The sequence below is a fragment of the Venturia canescens genome, chromosome 11 (assembly GCF_019457755.1).
Source record: "Venturia canescens isolate UGA chromosome 11, ASM1945775v1, whole genome shotgun sequence".
NCBI lineage: Eukaryota > Metazoa > Arthropoda > Insecta > Hymenoptera > Ichneumonidae > Venturia > Venturia canescens.
In genome coordinates this window covers 4,953,035-4,970,066 of record NC_057431.1, presented here as the reverse complement: position 1 = coordinate 4,970,066, position 17,032 = coordinate 4,953,035, and the positions used below count along the sequence as shown (strand labels likewise).

The following is a 17,032-nucleotide window of genomic DNA, read 5'->3' as shown; positions in this document are numbered from 1 at the left end:
ACTTTGACAAATTTCAATTTAAGATTCCTCTAACCTTTTAAGCGTTTTTCCCATGCTGTGTTAATTGTTTTTGTGTATTGGGAAGATTCTAGCTACTTCCCATCCTCTCGTCGTCTCACCTTCCTTCCAAATTGCAAGTGCTTGTACCATTTTTTCTCTACTCCCCGTACAACTGGAACCTCCCGACCCCAGAAGAATGAAAAAATTAGTTTTTCAGTGTGCAGCGGGTAGAATTCAAGCTGATTTACCAAAACAATAGAAAAAGTGGGAAGGAATAAAACTGGAAAAGCTCGTGACTTCATTTTTCTCAATTTATTAAGTCATAATAGTAATAATTATCATAATTATTCGTCAATTTTCCACTTTATTAATCTCATAGCGCGCGTAATAGCAGCTCAGTGTGGAAATAAATGAATTTATATATTTTTATTCTTCTTGTTTTCGTTTCTTGTCATTCTCTCAATATATAAACACATATACATAAAAAGTAGTAGTTTTTTTGCAACGTTAATTCATAGTAACTATTATGGTAAATACATTTTACGTAGTGCGATTCGTTTTTCGTTCTTTCCACGTTCATTTCATGTTTTCCAAGTGCTTTCGTTCTTCCCACTCGTTTACTCACACACAGCCACACATTTTTTTGTATTTTTCATTTTGTTCGTTTTTGTTGTCTCGTAAGTCTGGTAACGGTGGTACATAATTAATGGTACGATTTTTTATAACAATAGTAGGATTATTCATTGTTATTGTTATTATTATTATTATCGTAAATAGCGTTTAAAATAGTGGTAATTGTGATGGTGTTTGTTGCTTTTTCACGTTTCTTAATTCTTCCTTCTCATTTACTTTTTCGTCTCATTTTCTTCATCTTTGTGGTAACAGTAGCGCAAAATACGTATAAATAGGTTGTTTGTTTGTTTAAATATAAGTATATAACTTTGTTTATTATAATAATAATTATGAATATTATTGCATATGTTAGTTTTATCAATTTATTTAAATGATCGCTCGTAGCATAATAGGTAACTTGAATTTCACTTTTATATCCTCTTTATTCTTCTCTTCATTGATATTTAACTTGAAATATATATCTTCGTGTACGTCGAAACACAAAGAGATGCAAAAATTCATATTATTTGTTGTAACTTTAAATAATATTGGTATATTCATTATTTAATTATATTATCACCTATTATCGTTAGATCATCGACGTTTCTAGGTTGCAAAGTGCTTTCGTGGTGTGCGAAAATCAATATTTAAAAAAAGTAAATTAAAGAAATTCATCCTTAGGTCACTAAAATCACATAGACGTCAATATAATTATCATAAAATCTTCGATCACACGCTCTTTTCTCTCCTCTTTCGCTCTCGTTTCTTCCGGCTCACTCAATCACTCGAAATTTCTCTCAAAATACATTGGTCTCGTTCGCACGTTCGATTATCGTTACATTCATTTATTATAAATATATATTTATTTGTTTATTCGCTATTTTCTGAGTCTTAGCACGAAAAAAATGCGTTTTCCGTTGACAAGATACGCTGATATTGAATAAACACATAAATATATAAATACAAAAATATATTTACGTATTCACTCGTTCAGAAGTAATCCCACGACCAGTAACCCGGACACTAAACTTCGAAATCAGCGGAAAAGCCTAGAAATTTTGTTTCTTTTTTAACAAATTTAAAAAATCCATGGACATTTTTGCCGATAACGTCCAAACGGTTCGAGATAGCGAATAAGTTCACAGGACCAATGTTGTAGCTCGGGAAATTTCCCATCGAAAAGCTCCCGACGACGTCTCTCTATTTTCGCTAGTTCAGTGCTCAGAACCGATTGAAAAACACTGTGATTTTCGAGAACAATTTCGAGAGCCTCCTTCCATCCGCCTTCGGGATCGAACGACTGGAGATGAGAAAGTACAGTCGAGAGTTCTTACAGGAAATTTCCCGCTCTAAAAAATTGGTCCTGTGGAATTTTCTCGTATCTCCGACCGTTTTCAGGGTACAATCGATAAAAGACCGTTCATCCCCGAATTCGATGAAGATTTCTCAAAATCAAGATCAAATTTAGTTCGGTCGATCAAGGGCCACCCTGAATACTTGCGTATCAAAAAAAGTAAATTCGTAAATTTATTTTCATACATTTGTATAGAAATATTTGTTTTTTTTTGTTTTTTGTTTCTTTTTTTTTCATAGAAAGGCGGCTCGACGAAGCTTCGCGATACGAGAAACGCAGTGTAAAACATTTTGTAACAAAAAGACAATTTTCATCGAGACGAATGATCGATATTCGTTTGTTTACGCTTCCCTTCTCATATTCATAGCTTCGCCGTGCTGATATGTTTGCAAAAATTCAATAAGAATTCGTAAATTGATGAAAAAAAGGAAAAAAATGGTTATTACCTAACGATAAGGCTCGGTTGTTGTTGTCTTTTATCTTTTTCCAATTTTCTTTAATTATTTATTCGTATCTTTAAAAGGGCAAACTTCCGACGAACATGGTCTCGATCAACGGAGGCGCTGGCACCAAATCTTCCAACTTGAGATAAAAAATTCGTTGCAAACCCTGGACCGAGAGACTTCGGAGCTCCGGCAACTTGCCCAACAGCCTCGACAAATACTGCGTTTTACGCTGCGCCTCCGCGTTGTACGTCACGTGATCTCGCAACGATGATATTATTTTGGTCTGCAAAAGCTCCACGCGATGAGGCTCCTTCAAACCGTATCTCTCTGGGAATTCAAGGAAAAATCATAATTTTATTAATTTAAGAGTTCCTTTTTGACTCAGTTTTGTCTCTGATTAATTCACTTGAATTTAATTCACCTGTGACCAGGGTCAGGGCGCAGAGACACGCGAACGCGCTGATATCGACGTCCAGGACCCGGAGGGCTTGACAAAAGTCGAGGATCCCGTGGAGCCAGTCACCGAAACTCCGCTGACATTGGGCACGCGTCAAAACCACACCGTTGCAAAACGTCAGACTCGTGTCCTCCGCCCTCGTGCGGTACGCCAGCCTCAGTACAAAAAGCTCCAAACTCGCAGACTGGAAAAGCAGCTCCTGGGAAAAGTGAAAATTTGTAAATTTAATAGTTTTCAATTTTTTTCGTCAGAATTTAGAAATAATTGGAGAGAAAAGTTTTCGAGATTTAGGCATTTCCAAAATTGCCAAGTGCTAGAATTCTTGAAATTCTTCGTGCTCAAAGCTCGCTGTGTTTTCCCCCGGCACTTTGGAGCTGAAATAACGTACTTGATCCTCTCTCGTGAGCTCCGAGAAGCCGGGAATTTTGTCAGCAAAGTTGCGTATGACGTCGACAGAGGTCATGAGAAGATTGTAAAACTGTTGAATTTTTTCAGCCTCGGTTATCGGCAGGTCGGCGGGCCCGGGCTCCCGGTACTGCGAGTAGTCGAGGTTCGCGAGATCGGGGGTCGTGTCGACGTGGGCACGGACGAGGGCCGTTATCAGCGAAACTGGCGGACTCGGGGGCGACTCTTGCGGGGATTTCGGCTTCGAGGGCAATCGACCACGACGCCCTTTCAACGAATCTGTTCTCACGACCTGAATTCAGAAAAGGAGTTCAATGAATTTCTGATTTTAAAGCGAGCCGGGTTTCGTGAATGAAAAAATCGGAGAAGCTTTTTTTTTTCATTAGAATTCGAGGAAAATGAAGAAATTTGATGAATTCGGAAAATCACGATTCAATGCGACGGACTGATAAAATTGAAAAATCAGATGAATTTTGAGAAAAAGCATTGAAAAAACTGAATTTACCTCTTTCACCATACCGACCATGAGGCACTTTTGAAATCGGCAAAACTGGCAACGGTTGCGTCGTCGTTTATCGACGGGGCAAGCTTTTTCAGCGAGGCAAACGTATTTCGAGCCTTTTTGTACGGTGCGTTTGAAGAAGCCTTTGCAGCCTTCGCAGGTACGAACTCCGTAGTGCTGGCAGGCGGCTGTGTCCCCGCAGACGGCGCAGAGTTGACTGGGACTCGGTGGCGCCCGTTCGCTACCACCGGGCGACGGTATCGACGAATTTCCGTTGTTTCCGTTGTTGTTTATCGTGTTATTGTTGTTGTTATTGGTGCTCGTTCCGTTGGGGTTGCTCACTCGGGATTTCGGCGATTCCTGATTGCTTCCACTGCTATATTGTTAAAAAAAAAACGTTTTTTTTTTTATTTCTCATCGATCAATCTTTCATTTATATTCTTCAATTAGATTTTTTCATCTTTATTTTGACATTTGGGCATTATTTTTAGGGATTTCGATTCGAACGAGTGAAAAATCGTTAAAATGAGCGAACCTCGCTGAGTCGGATCTCTGGAGGGTCATTCGCGTTCTCCCGGTCGGGATGACAGGAGGGTTGTTGACGATGGGGCCGACGAGACTGTTGGCTTGTACGTAGGAGTTGGTAATAGGTAAATTGGCGTAAGCGTTGTTGGCGATTTCGCGTTGCGAGGTTGAGGAGATCGCTGCAAAATATCCTGGGGGTGGTAATGGCGGGGGTGGGGGTGGTGGCGGCGGTGCGGCGTTGCCGATTGACGCTATCGACATCGGAGGCGGCGAGCCAGGAGGCGGCGATCTCGTGGCGCTACCAGCACTCGTCGACAACGTCGGCGATGCTGGGCTCAACGCTCCCGGAGTGATCTGTGAAAAAAGCCACTTTTTTATTCAACTTTTCCTCGAGCAAATGTCACTCGACGAAAATATGAAAAAAAAAGTACAAAAAATGCGAGCAAATCCTCGATGGGTGAACTCACATTGTGATGATTGTGATTGTCATTTGCGCTCGTGTGTTGATGATGATGCTGCACGAGCTGGTGATGATGATGGTGATGTTGCTGGTGATGCTGTTGCTGTTGCTGTTGATGGTGATGCTGCTGCTGCTGATGATGATGATGATGATGATGATGCTGTTGCTGCTGATGGTGCTGTGGCTGATGATGAGTCTGATAGGCGACAGAGCTCGAAAAATCAGCAGTATAAGGAACTTCGTTGCAGGCGTATTGCAACGAATCGAAACACTCGTCGTCCATCTTTATTCCAAGACCCATGAGCTCCTGGCGCGTGTAACGCTGCTGATGCACCGTGTAAGTGTCTTGGAAACTTGGCAATGGCGTTGGACTGTCGAAGAAATGAAAAAAATTCAATTTATTGATTAGCGAATGAAAAATCAAGGAAATTATTCTCATTTATTCGTGATTTTATTTTCGTTTGCTCAATTATTCAAAATGATGATCCATTGAAGCAATTCCAATCCAATTATCGTGAAATTAAAAATAATTCTTTGGGTTACTTCAGATAATGATGAAATCGGTAGAGTCTGATGTAATTCTGATTAATTGGGTCTAATCAAATCAAAATGAAATTTCTAATTGATTGAATTTTGATGTCATTTTGGATTTATTATTCATCGAATAATTTCAAATGATGATTCAAATGAATTGAATTTAATGAAATTTTGATAAAATTTTGTCAAAATTAATTGGATTTTATCGAATTTTCGTGAGTTTTATCGAGTTTCGTGTTGTGGCGAACTCGATCGGGGATTGAATATCGATGAGTTTGATATTATTTTGGGTTTTTTGAATTTATTATCCATCGAATAATTTCGAATGATGAAATAAATTGAATTCAATGAAATATCGATAAAATTGATAAAATTTAGTCGAACTCAATTGCTATTAATGAAATTTTGCCAAAATTAATGGGATTTGATCGAACTTGAACGAGATTTTTTTGTATCCAATCGAATTTTGACGACATTAATGAAATTTTGGGCTTCGACGAACTCGATTAAGGCCTCGTACCTGAGAGAGTCGGTTTGGACGTCGACAACAGCTGCGATGGGGGCTCTGTGCTGGGGATGTTGTTGTAAATTGTGATGAATGGGTTGCTGAGTCTGTGGAGTTTCATCGGGGCTGGACAGGGCCTGAGGGTTGCCGAGCTGGAGTTCCGGAAAGGGGTCCAGTTCTTCGGGGAGGCTTCCCGCTTCCGTTGGATCGTTATAAGGGGCTCCGAGGAGGTCGGCGAAGCTGCTGCATCCGAATGGACTCTGGAAAATCAATTTCACCTCATTTTTACTCCAGCTCCTTAGCAGCGATAAAAAAACTGTTTTAATAGCTCGGAACGTCGACGAGGAAAAAAGACTTTCGGAAAATCTCACCCCTCCGCAGAATCGAGCGGGTTTAGCGAGCCATAAAGAACGAACAGGCAACCCGAACGCGCGCGCTATTAAATTAGTAGGCTCGTTCTCAGTTCCGCTAGGTGTGACATTTCGTTTATAGATCCCTCGAGGAACTCCACAGACAGTTTCATCCCCAACCCCTTCGATTATCATCCCCCCCCCACCCCCCACCCTGCCTCCTGCCTCGTCACATCGTACCCTCGTTTTAGCCGATAGAAAATTCAGTATTTATGCAAATATTCATGGCATTGAGATGAAAAATGGAAATTTTGATGGGATTTGCGAAAGTGGGACGAAAAATAAGTTTTTTTTATTACAAATTTTGAGCAGTTTTTGCAAACGTCCCAGATTTTTTTGGCTTTCGATAATATTCTTGGGGAAGTTTCGTGACGTTTTGAAAAGTGGGATAAAAAATTGGGGTTTTTTTTGTAAAATATTCAGTTTTGCGAGCAAATTAAGGGGAGTTTTTGTGAAAATTGGTTTTTTTTTTTTTTTTCGGAAATTTGGGGTTTTGTGGTTTCGAGGTACACGAAAATTAGTCTGATTTTTGTCGATTTCAACGATTTTGAGGTTTCTTGAGAGGAAAGTATCGCAACGGCGCTTCACCTGGGTCTGTAGGAGGAGCATGCTTGACGCTACGGTGAAGGCGGTTGCCGTCGTCGTCGTCGAGGTCGTCGTGATTGCGGTTCTTGCAACAGCTTCAGATTGTTGTTGTTGTTGTTGTTGTTGCTGCTGCTGGTGCTCGTTGCACGGGACGAGACAGCGGTTTTCGGGGACGATTTCGCTGCCGGAGTTTCGCTCGAGCGGGATCGCCTGCTGGGGGCTGGTGTAGCCCTTGACGTTTTCGCAGTCGCTTTCTCCGCTCCCCGAGTGCAGTTGCCCTGTAAAAATACGAATTGAACTCGTGAAACGAAGGTAAAAAATAGTTTTTCAGTCATTCATCGAGTGCTGGGATCGAAGCTTCAGAATTTTTCGAATCGTTCGAACGAGTTTTCCAACTTTCTTTGACTTCGGGAGGCTCGAATTTTTCTCGACGAGTCCCGAGGGCGTCTCGCCCCAGTTTTCGAGTTCCCGGAGGCTTCTGAAACCTCCAGGATTACTCCGAGCCCCCGAAAGTGTGGGGAGCTCGAAAAGTCCTGAAAAACTCGAAATTTCGAAATTCCACCGACAACCCGGCCTGAATTATTTCAATTTCTTTCGTAATACCTACAATATTTATAATATTGCGGATAATTTCGATCCATCGCGATCATGACGAACTCGCTGGAACTCTCCGGAGCGAGGGGGGGCTCGGGGGGGAGCAAGACGAGGGAAAAGTGCCAGGAAAAATGTGCTGGTTCTCGCTCCCCTCGATTCTTCCACGAGGTCGGTTCAGTCCGCCGAGTATCGGGCTGCCGTCCTCCGGCCAAAGAAGACGCGCCGTCCGGAGGAAAGGCGTCGAAGAGCGAGAGGGAGAAAAATGGCGTTGGGGGAAAAGGTGAAGGGACGAGGAGACGGTGGTACGAAAATCTAGGCAACCTTCACTTTTATTAATCTCTCATTCCCGAGAACATATATACATGCGTCAGTATTCGTGTGAAACCCGTCGAATTGGCCGATTACGCGAGACATGCGTGCGTATAAATTATAATTGATCGTTGATGACGACCGAGCGTCTCTCGAGTTTGCGGTCCTGTTTTTCGTCGTCGGTACAAGTGTGTATTCGTAAATTTATTTCGAGGCGAGTATACACGGGCGATTAAAATTTCGAAGGCGCACTTTCACTGCTCCGGCCGGTGGGTTTCGAGAGCTCCTCTTCCTCGAGCCGCGTCTTTCTGTTCGCTCTCTTCGACTATCGTAGTTTCACGCGAGTCGGTCGCGCCGCCGGGATCTGAATAAATTCAATATTTCCGAGACTTTGAGGCACGATCGGGGGGCTCCCGATTGAGTGTTCCGGCCGCGGGAGCAGGAAGAAAACCGGATTCGGGTAAGAAAGTTTGGACGAGTCGAGAGAGGCTCCCGGTCTCGAGGACCGGCGGAACGGGACAAACGCCCGGCCCTCGGAGGCCCTTGATTTATACGCAAATCGCACCTCGCCGATGGCCCCCTCCCGGCCCGTCCTCCGGACGAAACACCCCCGAGGAAGGGGTGTTTCGAGGGGCGGCGCGCCTCGCGCCCCCGAGGGCGCTATAAAATCGGTGGCATTTGAGCCGAAGACGGGATTTTTCGCTGGCTCTCGGAGCGCCTCGTCGCCTCGATCGAACGGACGAAAAAGGGCTCGGGGGACTACGAAGAAAAACACTTTGCTGCGCTCCGCCAAAGTCGGGGTTTTTTCGAAGACTGCTGGCCGCGCCAGTTTTCGCGCCAGTGGCGTCGAAGAGTCGGTAAAAACGAAGCCGGAAAGCGTTTTAGAGCCATTTTTTCTTCGCGGAGACCGAAGCAGCGTTGAGGAGAAGCGCGATAAATTTGGGGAATCAAAAAAGGTTCCGGGGCGGGGGGAGCCCCGACCCGGGGGAGTCCGCGCCACGGCGGGGGGCCGTCTGCGGATGAATTTGTGCGTTCATATACTCTGTGTAATCGATACGATTATCCGAATCGTCGTGCCTTAATCAGATGGTCACGGGACGTTATCCCGGCCCGAAGAATACGCGTTTTTATCCGTCGCTGTTCCGGGCGTTGAATTTAATTAGGAAAATTATTGTCACTCCCCTCCGGAGTCTCATTTTCTCTCCGCAGACTCGTTCGCGCCGCGTTTTTTACAAGCGCCGCCTTTCCACGCGGCTGCCCACGTGCCCGTTTACTTATTTCTTCGGCGTTTCATTATTTTATGCCCAAACGAGCCGATTCCGCGTCGAGCACGCGCGAATAAATATGCCCAATGGAAAATTCCATTTCGGAGGGAAAAATCGGTGGAAAACGTGGCCGGAGCGCCGAAAAATTTATCGAGAAACTACGTCGCAGCACTATTTCGTGTAACTTGATGAAAAAAATGTAAAAAAAGTGAAAGCGCGAAAAAACAATTTCGTAGAAAGAAAAAAGAGTCGGAGCCATAAAAATGTGGAAAGAAAGCCAAGAATTGTATGAAAAGAAAGAAGCGATTAGAGGAATCGTGTAAAAATTGTACGGAACTGTAAAAAAATCGCGAATAAATTCATCGAATAACGGCACGAACGAATAAATTAAGTGAAATCGAAGTGGAAATGTAAATTATCGAAATTGCACGCTAATGGTGCACAAAAACGGGTTGAAAACTGCACGAAAAATTTGGATAAGATAAAAAGAGGGTAAAAATATTGGAATTCTAGGGAAAATGTGAATAATGATAAATACGAATGGACAACGAAGTTAATGTAATAACAGATAAAAAACGGATGCGGAGATCGAAGAAGAAAGGAGATTGGGACTCAATAGAACGTTGTAGGTTCAACGAAGCCAGCTCGTGCAGCATCCAATAGGAGTGAGCTCGTAGTGAACGCGCCAGGATATGTAGGACTCTCGAGACCTCTGACCTCACGCCGTAAGTTAGTTACGATATTGTACTACCGTGAGATCCGAGCTGCTCAAACGGCATCGTCGAACATCTCTCTTTCTCTTTTTCTCTCTGCCCCGCTGCGTCTCCGTCTCTCTCTCTCTCTCTTTCTTAACATACACAATTTTATACATTCTATCTTCTCTGGATACGTCTGCGAACTCCGAGGCTCGATGATTGAGCCAGTACTCTTATCGAGGACTCGAATGCGCGCGAGAATAAGGTATTCCGCAAAACGGGGCAAAAGCTTCTCGATCTCTGCGGAGATTCAAATCGGCCTGTGAAAGTCGAGTTTTTTGGTTCCGAGCCCACAGGGGCGGAGGTTTTAATTTTTTTTCTATGTTTCAGCCAGTAGCGAAGGTGCGCACTGGCCGGAGCAGGGAAGATGGAAATTGGGAGTCGAGCATCTGGGAGCTGGGATTTTGGTTTGTTTGTTTTTTTTTCATTTTAGCCAGTAGCGAAAGTGCGGGGAGCCAGTCCTTGGGCCAATATTTGACTCGCCCAGTGACTTGGGCCGGGAAGACGGAAACTCGGGGCGAGGGAACAGCGATTTTTCAGGGTTTTTTTACATTTCAGCCAGTAGCGAAGGTGATTTGAAGCCAGTACTCGCGCCAATATTTGACTTTGATTGGGCCGAGCCGGGAAACTCGGAGTCGGGCATCGCTGGGAACTGCGATTTTTGTATTTTGTTTACATTTTAGCCAGTAGCGAAAGTAGGAGGATTCGGAGCCAGTATTTCGGCCAATATTCGTTTTTGAAAGTGAAAAATTCAGAGCTCGAATGATGAACTCGGGCATGAAGCGATGCTACCTTCTCTCAATCGTCCTCGCGGCTCAGGTCGTCTATTAACGTCGCTACGTCGATACAGCCGAATGGACGGACACTCGAGACAGAAAAAAATAGACGGGGTTACTCGGGCCGATTCTCTCGGCGGGCACGAGAGAACCACGCGCAGCATCGAAATCTCCGCGTTCTTCGGACCCGCGCTATTCACTTCCTCATTGACCGAACCGCGTTTGTTTTTCAGAATCGACGATACTCGTGAATTGAAATAGAAAAGCAAGTCCTTCGGGGCGATCCGATTCGGTTTTGAAGAGACTTAGGAAGTCGGAAAATTTCCAAACGAAAACGTGACATTGGCTGATAGTAAAAAAACATTTTATTTTTCAAACTTTGAAAAATGTGTACCTCAAAATTGATTGGCGATGAAATTTTGAAAAAATTCTCGAACCTCCGTGCGCTCAACGGTGGGGAGTCGCAGGAAAAATCAGGAACGCGGTAACCCCGGTTAAAAGCGTTTTGAAAGCGGTAGACAGATGGCAACCGCGGTGTGTTTCTTGAGGAAACGTTGGGAAGATTGTACCCGCGATGAGTAAAAGCAGTAATGCCGAGGGCTGGATTACCCACCGGTGGGATAATCTCAGCGAATTGAGGCGGGTATCGATCTGGGGGAGTGAAGTTTGGTCGCGAGGCGGGCGAGACATTTAAATCGAGCGTCCCTGGAGCGGCGCGTATGTGGGCCGAAATAAATCGATCATTTGCAATGACTTTTGTGATTCGGCTTGATAATAATTTCGTTCGTTCGTTCTGTTAATTAATAGTCGACGTTCTATTTTTCCTTCGATACGTTCAACGAAACAAAATGTGCCTGCTCGCTCCATCGGCCGCTTCGGGACCGAGAGAAAGAGAGAAAAATGATCACGTGGCGATCCCACAGCCTCCCACTAAACCTGCGAGGGAAAGAGACCCACTGCCCGCGCTATAGATCGCGTTTTAAGCAGCTACCCGACCGAGTACCCGATATACAAGATTTCCAGACTTCGAGAGCGAGGAAAGTGATATCGTAGTACCGGTTCGTGCGATATCCAACCTGTTTTACTGTTAGTATACGCTCGCACGACTCTCGGACTCGAGGTCCGAACGTGAGGTTCAGTTATTGGACGATAAAAGTACAGTCTGTTGGCACTGGTCATACGTAAACGCTCAACCGTTTATTTATCATTCGGGTGACCAATTACGGGACAGAAGAGACCGAATTTTTGCTAATTTTTATGAATTTTCTCGTTTTTAGGGGCCAATACCGGGCTCAAAAGTGAGCTGGTTCAAATACCGCGGATTCGATTCGTCTGAAACTTGGCATATTTCTTCCTCGCACGAATACAGACTTTCATGATTTTTTTCAAATTTTTTCCTCCCCAACGAGCTCGGATAGCGAGTACTGGCTCTAGCCAGTACTCGGAAAAGTCATTTTTTCCACGAATATTTGTGAATTTCCAGTAAAAATAGCGTCTGCATTGCAGAGAAAAAAGGGACAAGAGAGAGTGCGGAGCGTGCGATGATAACTGGTTTAAAAGCTGCGTGGAAATTGAGAGCGATCCCCTTTAAGTTTAAAGCTGGGGTGGCGCGAGAGGAGACGCGGGTCGAAGGCGACGCCGGTGGCCTTGCCATCCCTCGTACGTCTCTCTTCTCGCCAGCAACCCTCCTGACTCATATACACGTATGTACACGTATATGTAAACAAAAGGCGTATATCAAGAGCGTTCGAGTTGACCCAGCCTGGCGATATGTGCTGCGGGCCGGTATTGGTGGATGTCTGTGAGTCGCAGCATACACCGATAAACTATTATAAACCACCCCGTCTCGGTGCTTCGGTCGCCACCTGCTCTGTAGCCACAGCAATGACGTAGTCCCGACATATCCGCGGTCACAATGACGTCACGGTTGTGCCGCAGTTCCGCCAATCGATTGGCTCGACTGTAACCGAGGTTTAAGATTCACCGCCACGTACGAACGGGAAACAATATTATTTATTCACGCGCGGACGGGCTTAACGTTGTCACCGATCGAGGGAGAATCGCAACGATTCGCCTGTCCGGTGATCGATTTTTTTTTTCGTATTCCGTTTCATTAGGCAATATTGGCCTCAGCCAGTTTTAAGATTTTTGCATTTATGATGATGAGCGTTGCATAATGTTGAAAAATGCACGACCGAAAGCGATTGGCTCATCGTTTTTCTGGAGGGACCGCGCGCGGAGAATACGCTTTTGATTTTTATGAGCTCGACTAAATAATAATTAAAGACGTCTGACACGAAGGTTATCGTCGATATACGTAATCCGCCAAGTTTGGTCGGGTGCACGTTTTCTGCAAGGCTCCCGAAATAGAGGAAAGCGATAGAGACAAAGAATGAGAGAGAGAGAGAGAGAGACGTCCTTGAAGTTGGATATGACGTCCCGGCTGCGCCGTTCAATAACGGGAGTTGGGTGGCACTGTGACGTCAGATTTGGACGTTGCCACCTGAGCCAGTTAGGAGAGAATCGGGTGGAGGAATCCAGGAGGAAGAAGGAGCAACGGGAGATTGAGAGTTTGGACTGTCGACAGCGCGGCGTCGCATAGTCTGCGCTCCGGCTTCCCGATGAAAGCCGTAACCCACCCCCGCGCTTATAACGCCCAGCTGATATGTTCGCTCGCTTTCGTTCGGCTTTTGTCGCGTGTTTGCTTTTGTCCTAGCTTCATACACGTGGGAGCAGCGACGAGACACCCAGTTTTCCATGTCTTCCTCAGGACGGGGCGTTCGTTCGAACGTCCTTCGGGTTACCTTGCCCGAGCCAGTAGTGGCCAGTATCTCCGTTATTTTTGGAGATACAAATTCTTTTCAATTCCTCAGTCTTCCTGTGGGTACAAGAAACAATTGCGCCAATTTGCAACAATATTTGATCGAAGCTACTCGAGATACAGGCCAATTACCGAGTATTGGCGCGAGTTGAGTCGTGGCTAGAGCCAGTACCGGTTATCTCGCTTGCTATGGGAGATAAAAATTTGAAAAAAATAGGCAAGCTGCACAAGGGTGTCCCGAGCCAATATACGAAATCGCGAAGTGATCGATATGCACATAGGCGGAATACCCGGGAGGCAATCCCGGCTGAAACAAATGCTGCATGTTCTAGTATGATGATGTCCGCTACGTGGGTAATAAACCGCGGGGGCGTCGAACGTAGGCAGATATATGTACAGCAAAACCGTGCTTTCTGACACGTGTGCGGCCGTAACGTCACGTGCACCTGCACAGTTTTTCTTCGACGGTACGCTATAAGAAAGCACGAGAGAGAAAAAGCGAGAGGGTTGTTTCATTATTATTTCATCCCACATCGCACACACAAGTGCCGTGAGAAAAAAAGGAAGAAAAAAAACAACAACGCTAGCGCAGCCAAGAGCCAACGGACTCGCCTTGCGACGTCATCTCTTTTTTTCGTAACTCTTTTTCTTTTTCATTTTCTCCCTCGTTTCTCATCCCCCCGTGTTGTTACAAAGCTCATCAGTCGATACGTCCGCGAGTATAGTGCGTCCTGCATATTTCATGCGCATTGGCTCTATCGCGTGTCGTGTTTTCGACGAGCTTTTACCTACGGAAAATTTAGCTCAGCCGATACTTCCGCATCTTCCTTTCCTTTTTATCTTTTCCACCGCGTACACTTTCGTTATTCTCTTCTCTTGAATCGTCCCTCAAAAACTCGGGTATTCGATTTTTTATTGGACTCTCGCGCAAGCCAAAGGCTCGACGAGAGTATTTCGCGGTGAGAGGCCAATCGAGCCAGCGTCTTTGTCGGATTATTTATAGGCGCGAAGAAGGGGCAAAACAATGCAATTTGGCTGCAGTAGGAAGCTCGCCGCGGAAGCTGCGTTACCGTGTCGAGAGAGACCCGAAATTCACCGGCTGATGATCGCGATTGGACTATGTAATACTCGTTTATATAGACACGCCTAAATACGCGATCAGTGACCGCTCAAATCGCAAACCTATTCCTCATGCATTCTCCCAGTTTTTTATTCCCGAGCTCTCGCTCCCGATAATTGCGATTCAACGAGGAACCACGTGCCAATACTCGGCTCAAAGTGACCGAAATTTCATGCTGCACGCCTCAGTTTTTATTGTAAAACTACCTTAAACACGTGTCCTCGCAACGCCAATGGCGCAATCGTGCGTTTCGGGATACTGGCCAAATCTCATTGATGAAAAACCCCCCCGACAAGCTCGCCCCCGCCCCCGGGGCCATGGAAAGCTCATCTACCGCAAAGCCAGTGGCACTTTGATGCGCCAGTGGCTACTAATACAACCAAATAATCCGTAAATATCGAGCGAGAGAGAGGTAAATAAATTCCTAGTGGATAGTATCGCGTCGGGCGTATTGCCAGACTATATTTATCTCTTTAACGAACCGGTTACACCTGTAAAAAGACCTGTCGCGCTCACGCCGAGATGGCTGAACGTTTCCCGAAGTATAAAGCCCGGCCCTGCCGCGCTCGCGCGCTCTCTTGATCTCCTCGAGCGAGAATCGATGATGACGCTCGATCGAGGCCGATGCTTTCGCGACAATCATTTTTTATTTCATTTTTTTCTCAACGCTCATCTTCCTTTCTCTCGATCGTCGAACTTGGACTTTGTCATGAATTTTGATTCCCCGAGGTCCCGGCGCGGTTAGCATTGAGGAATCGTAGGCCCTGGAAGAAGCTTTTGACAGTAGCGAGGAACGATCTCAAAGCCCGAAATGCGAGAACGTGGAAAGGGCCCCGATCGCGGTAGTCCCGCGGTGACAAACATGCGGAGAAAATCGATCGCGACTCTTCCGACGGGTTAGAATGTATCAACCGAGCAATAATTTATGTAGCTATGCACACATTTATCTACGCGTATGTATCCAGCATCCGAGTACATAAATATACATATATACGCTCTCGACGATATAGTATAACGGTAAAACCTCTCTAACCGCTCGGAGATTCTGCGTCAGACACGATTCGAAGTGGTGAGACACGCGTGTAGAAAAAAGCGGCTCGATAATCGATCTCGCATTGTTTTTTTCTCCTGCATAAGCCAGTTGGCGGGGTGTGCTAGCTCGGTAGCTCGGAAAAGGCGAGTTCTCCGGTTGAAACCCTCCGCGCGAATGCCCGCCCGGAATGGCCAGTTTGCGCCTTATTTATTTCTGTTGATAAAGGGACTTACACTTGGTCCAAGAGTGATTGCCGATACGATGAGCCGGGTTAGGATGCCGATCGTTGGACTCGAGGTTCCGGTGATGATCGTGATTGTTATTACTGTCGGCTTGCAAATGTTCGTGCAAGTGTTGGGAGTAGGGGGAGCAAGCATGGGTACTGGCAAGGGTGGAAGCTTCCGGATCCCTAAGACTTTCCGGATCATCGGGGCGCAGATTGTTGTTGACTGTTCCAACGGAGATGGCGGCCGGATGGACCGTCGTAGTTTTAGTTCCGGCTGCGGTATCCCCACCGGTGGTACGCATATCGCACTAGTGTCGCCAGCACTGGGGCTTGTGATTATGAGGGAGAATTCATGGGCGGACGGAGGGGGAGTCCGGGTGCAGGGTTAGTCAACGCTTTTCGGGTACTGGCCGACATGGGAGGAGAGGGGAGTCGGTATCATTGGGCCAGTGGGAGGCTGCTACTGGCTACTGGGGGCAGCTACAACTGGGAACGATATTGGCGGACCTGGGAGGAAAGGTGGGGGAGGTGCCGGATATTGGGCTGGCGACGAATCAAGGGGACGACACGTGGGAGTGCGAAAGCTAAGAGTGGCCGACTTATTGGATTGGTGGTGACACGTTTGTCTTTGTTTCTGATGCTTTTTAACACACAACCGACCTGTAAGAGTCGTCGCGATGCTTGACAGAGCTGCCTCTTTCCAGCTGTAATCCCCTCCCGGAAGCTCGTTCTCCTGGTAGCAATTGCCAGGGAGGCTGGACACCTCGACGGGGAGGAGATGATCCTCGTTGACGCGGATTTCACCACCGGGGACTCGCATAAATGGGTGTTGCGTTGTTCGCTCCGGAGTTGACAAAGCCAGTGGCAGCGACGGGCTTAGCGAGGTGAGGAGGGTCGGAATTTTCGATCGGCGAGTCGGTCACGGGGCGCCGAATTTTGGAGGGATCGCGTTCCTTCGGAGTATTCGCGAAGGTGAGCGAAGAGCATGAGCTCGGTGAGCGCTTCGGCGGTAGCTTCGAAAGAGTAACTTCACGATCACGAACACTTGCAAGACTGCGGAAGATCAGTCGGTACTTCCGGGGTTCATTGGAGCGGCGACAGTCATTAGCGCTTAGTTCTAATGCACGGGGGAGCTGCTGCTTTATATTTCACAAACGAAGCTCCGCGGACAAACAAAAAACGAGCGCGAAATACTGGCGATCGGATTTTCGGGCACTGGCCGGTTTAGCGATAAGTTATCGGAGCGAGTACCGGAGCTAATTAAGCTAAGAAGATGAGTTGTTTGGTTGGGAAAGTCTCGGGTCGGTGGCACGCGCAGTTTGGTGCACTCGTAAG

At 46.0% G+C, this 17,032-nt stretch overlaps 1 protein-coding gene and 1 long non-coding RNA gene across 5 annotated transcripts in view; one reads left to right on the top strand and one right to left on the bottom strand.

Moving 5' to 3' along the window:
- LOC122418560 (uncharacterized) overlaps positions 1–3,745 on the top strand; it is a 6,367-nt gene extending 2,622 nt beyond the window's left edge. For all 3 annotated transcript variants that reach the window (XR_006262527.1, XR_006262526.1, XR_006262525.1), the window contains 2 exons: positions 2,490–3,087; positions 3,365–3,745. This is a non-coding gene — a long non-coding RNA (uncharacterized lncRNA). The remainder of the gene's footprint in view (positions 1–2,489; positions 3,088–3,364) is intronic.
- Hr38 (Hormone receptor-like in 38) lies at positions 298–17,032 on the bottom strand. 2 transcript variants are annotated; one of them, XM_043432839.1, is made up of 9 exons: positions 16,358–17,032; positions 6,802–7,076; positions 5,819–6,063; positions 4,769–5,132; positions 4,312–4,655; positions 3,780–4,152; positions 3,258–3,566; positions 2,834–3,068; positions 298–2,739 (listed from the first exon to the last, which is right to left on the bottom strand). In XM_043432839.1, exons 1-9 carry the CDS (start codon positions 16,515–16,517, stop codon positions 2,483–2,485), a joined length of 2,562 nt encoding a protein of 853 aa, XP_043288774.1. In that variant the 5' UTR covers positions 16,518–17,032; the 3' UTR covers positions 298–2,482. The 2 variants fall into 2 exon arrangements, with proteins under 2 accessions (XP_043288774.1, XP_043288773.1); XM_043432838.1 differs by lacking the exon at positions 16,358–17,032 and adding an exon at positions 15,705–16,321.

Excerpts from the sequence above, each read along its gene's own strand:
- Hr38 (XM_043432838.1), bottom strand. The coding sequence starts at position 15,999 with ATGCGTACCACCGGTGGGGATACCGCAGCCGGAACTAAAACTACGACG. Across the intron at positions 4,153-4,311 it reads CAGAGATCCGACTCAGCGAG|CAGTGGAAGCAATCAGGAAT; the intron begins GTTCGCTCATTT and ends TTAACAATATAG. Across the intron at positions 2,740-2,833 it reads CGCCCTGACCCTGGTCACAG|AGAGATACGGTTTGAAGGAG; the intron begins GTGAATTAAATT and ends TTGAATTCCCAG.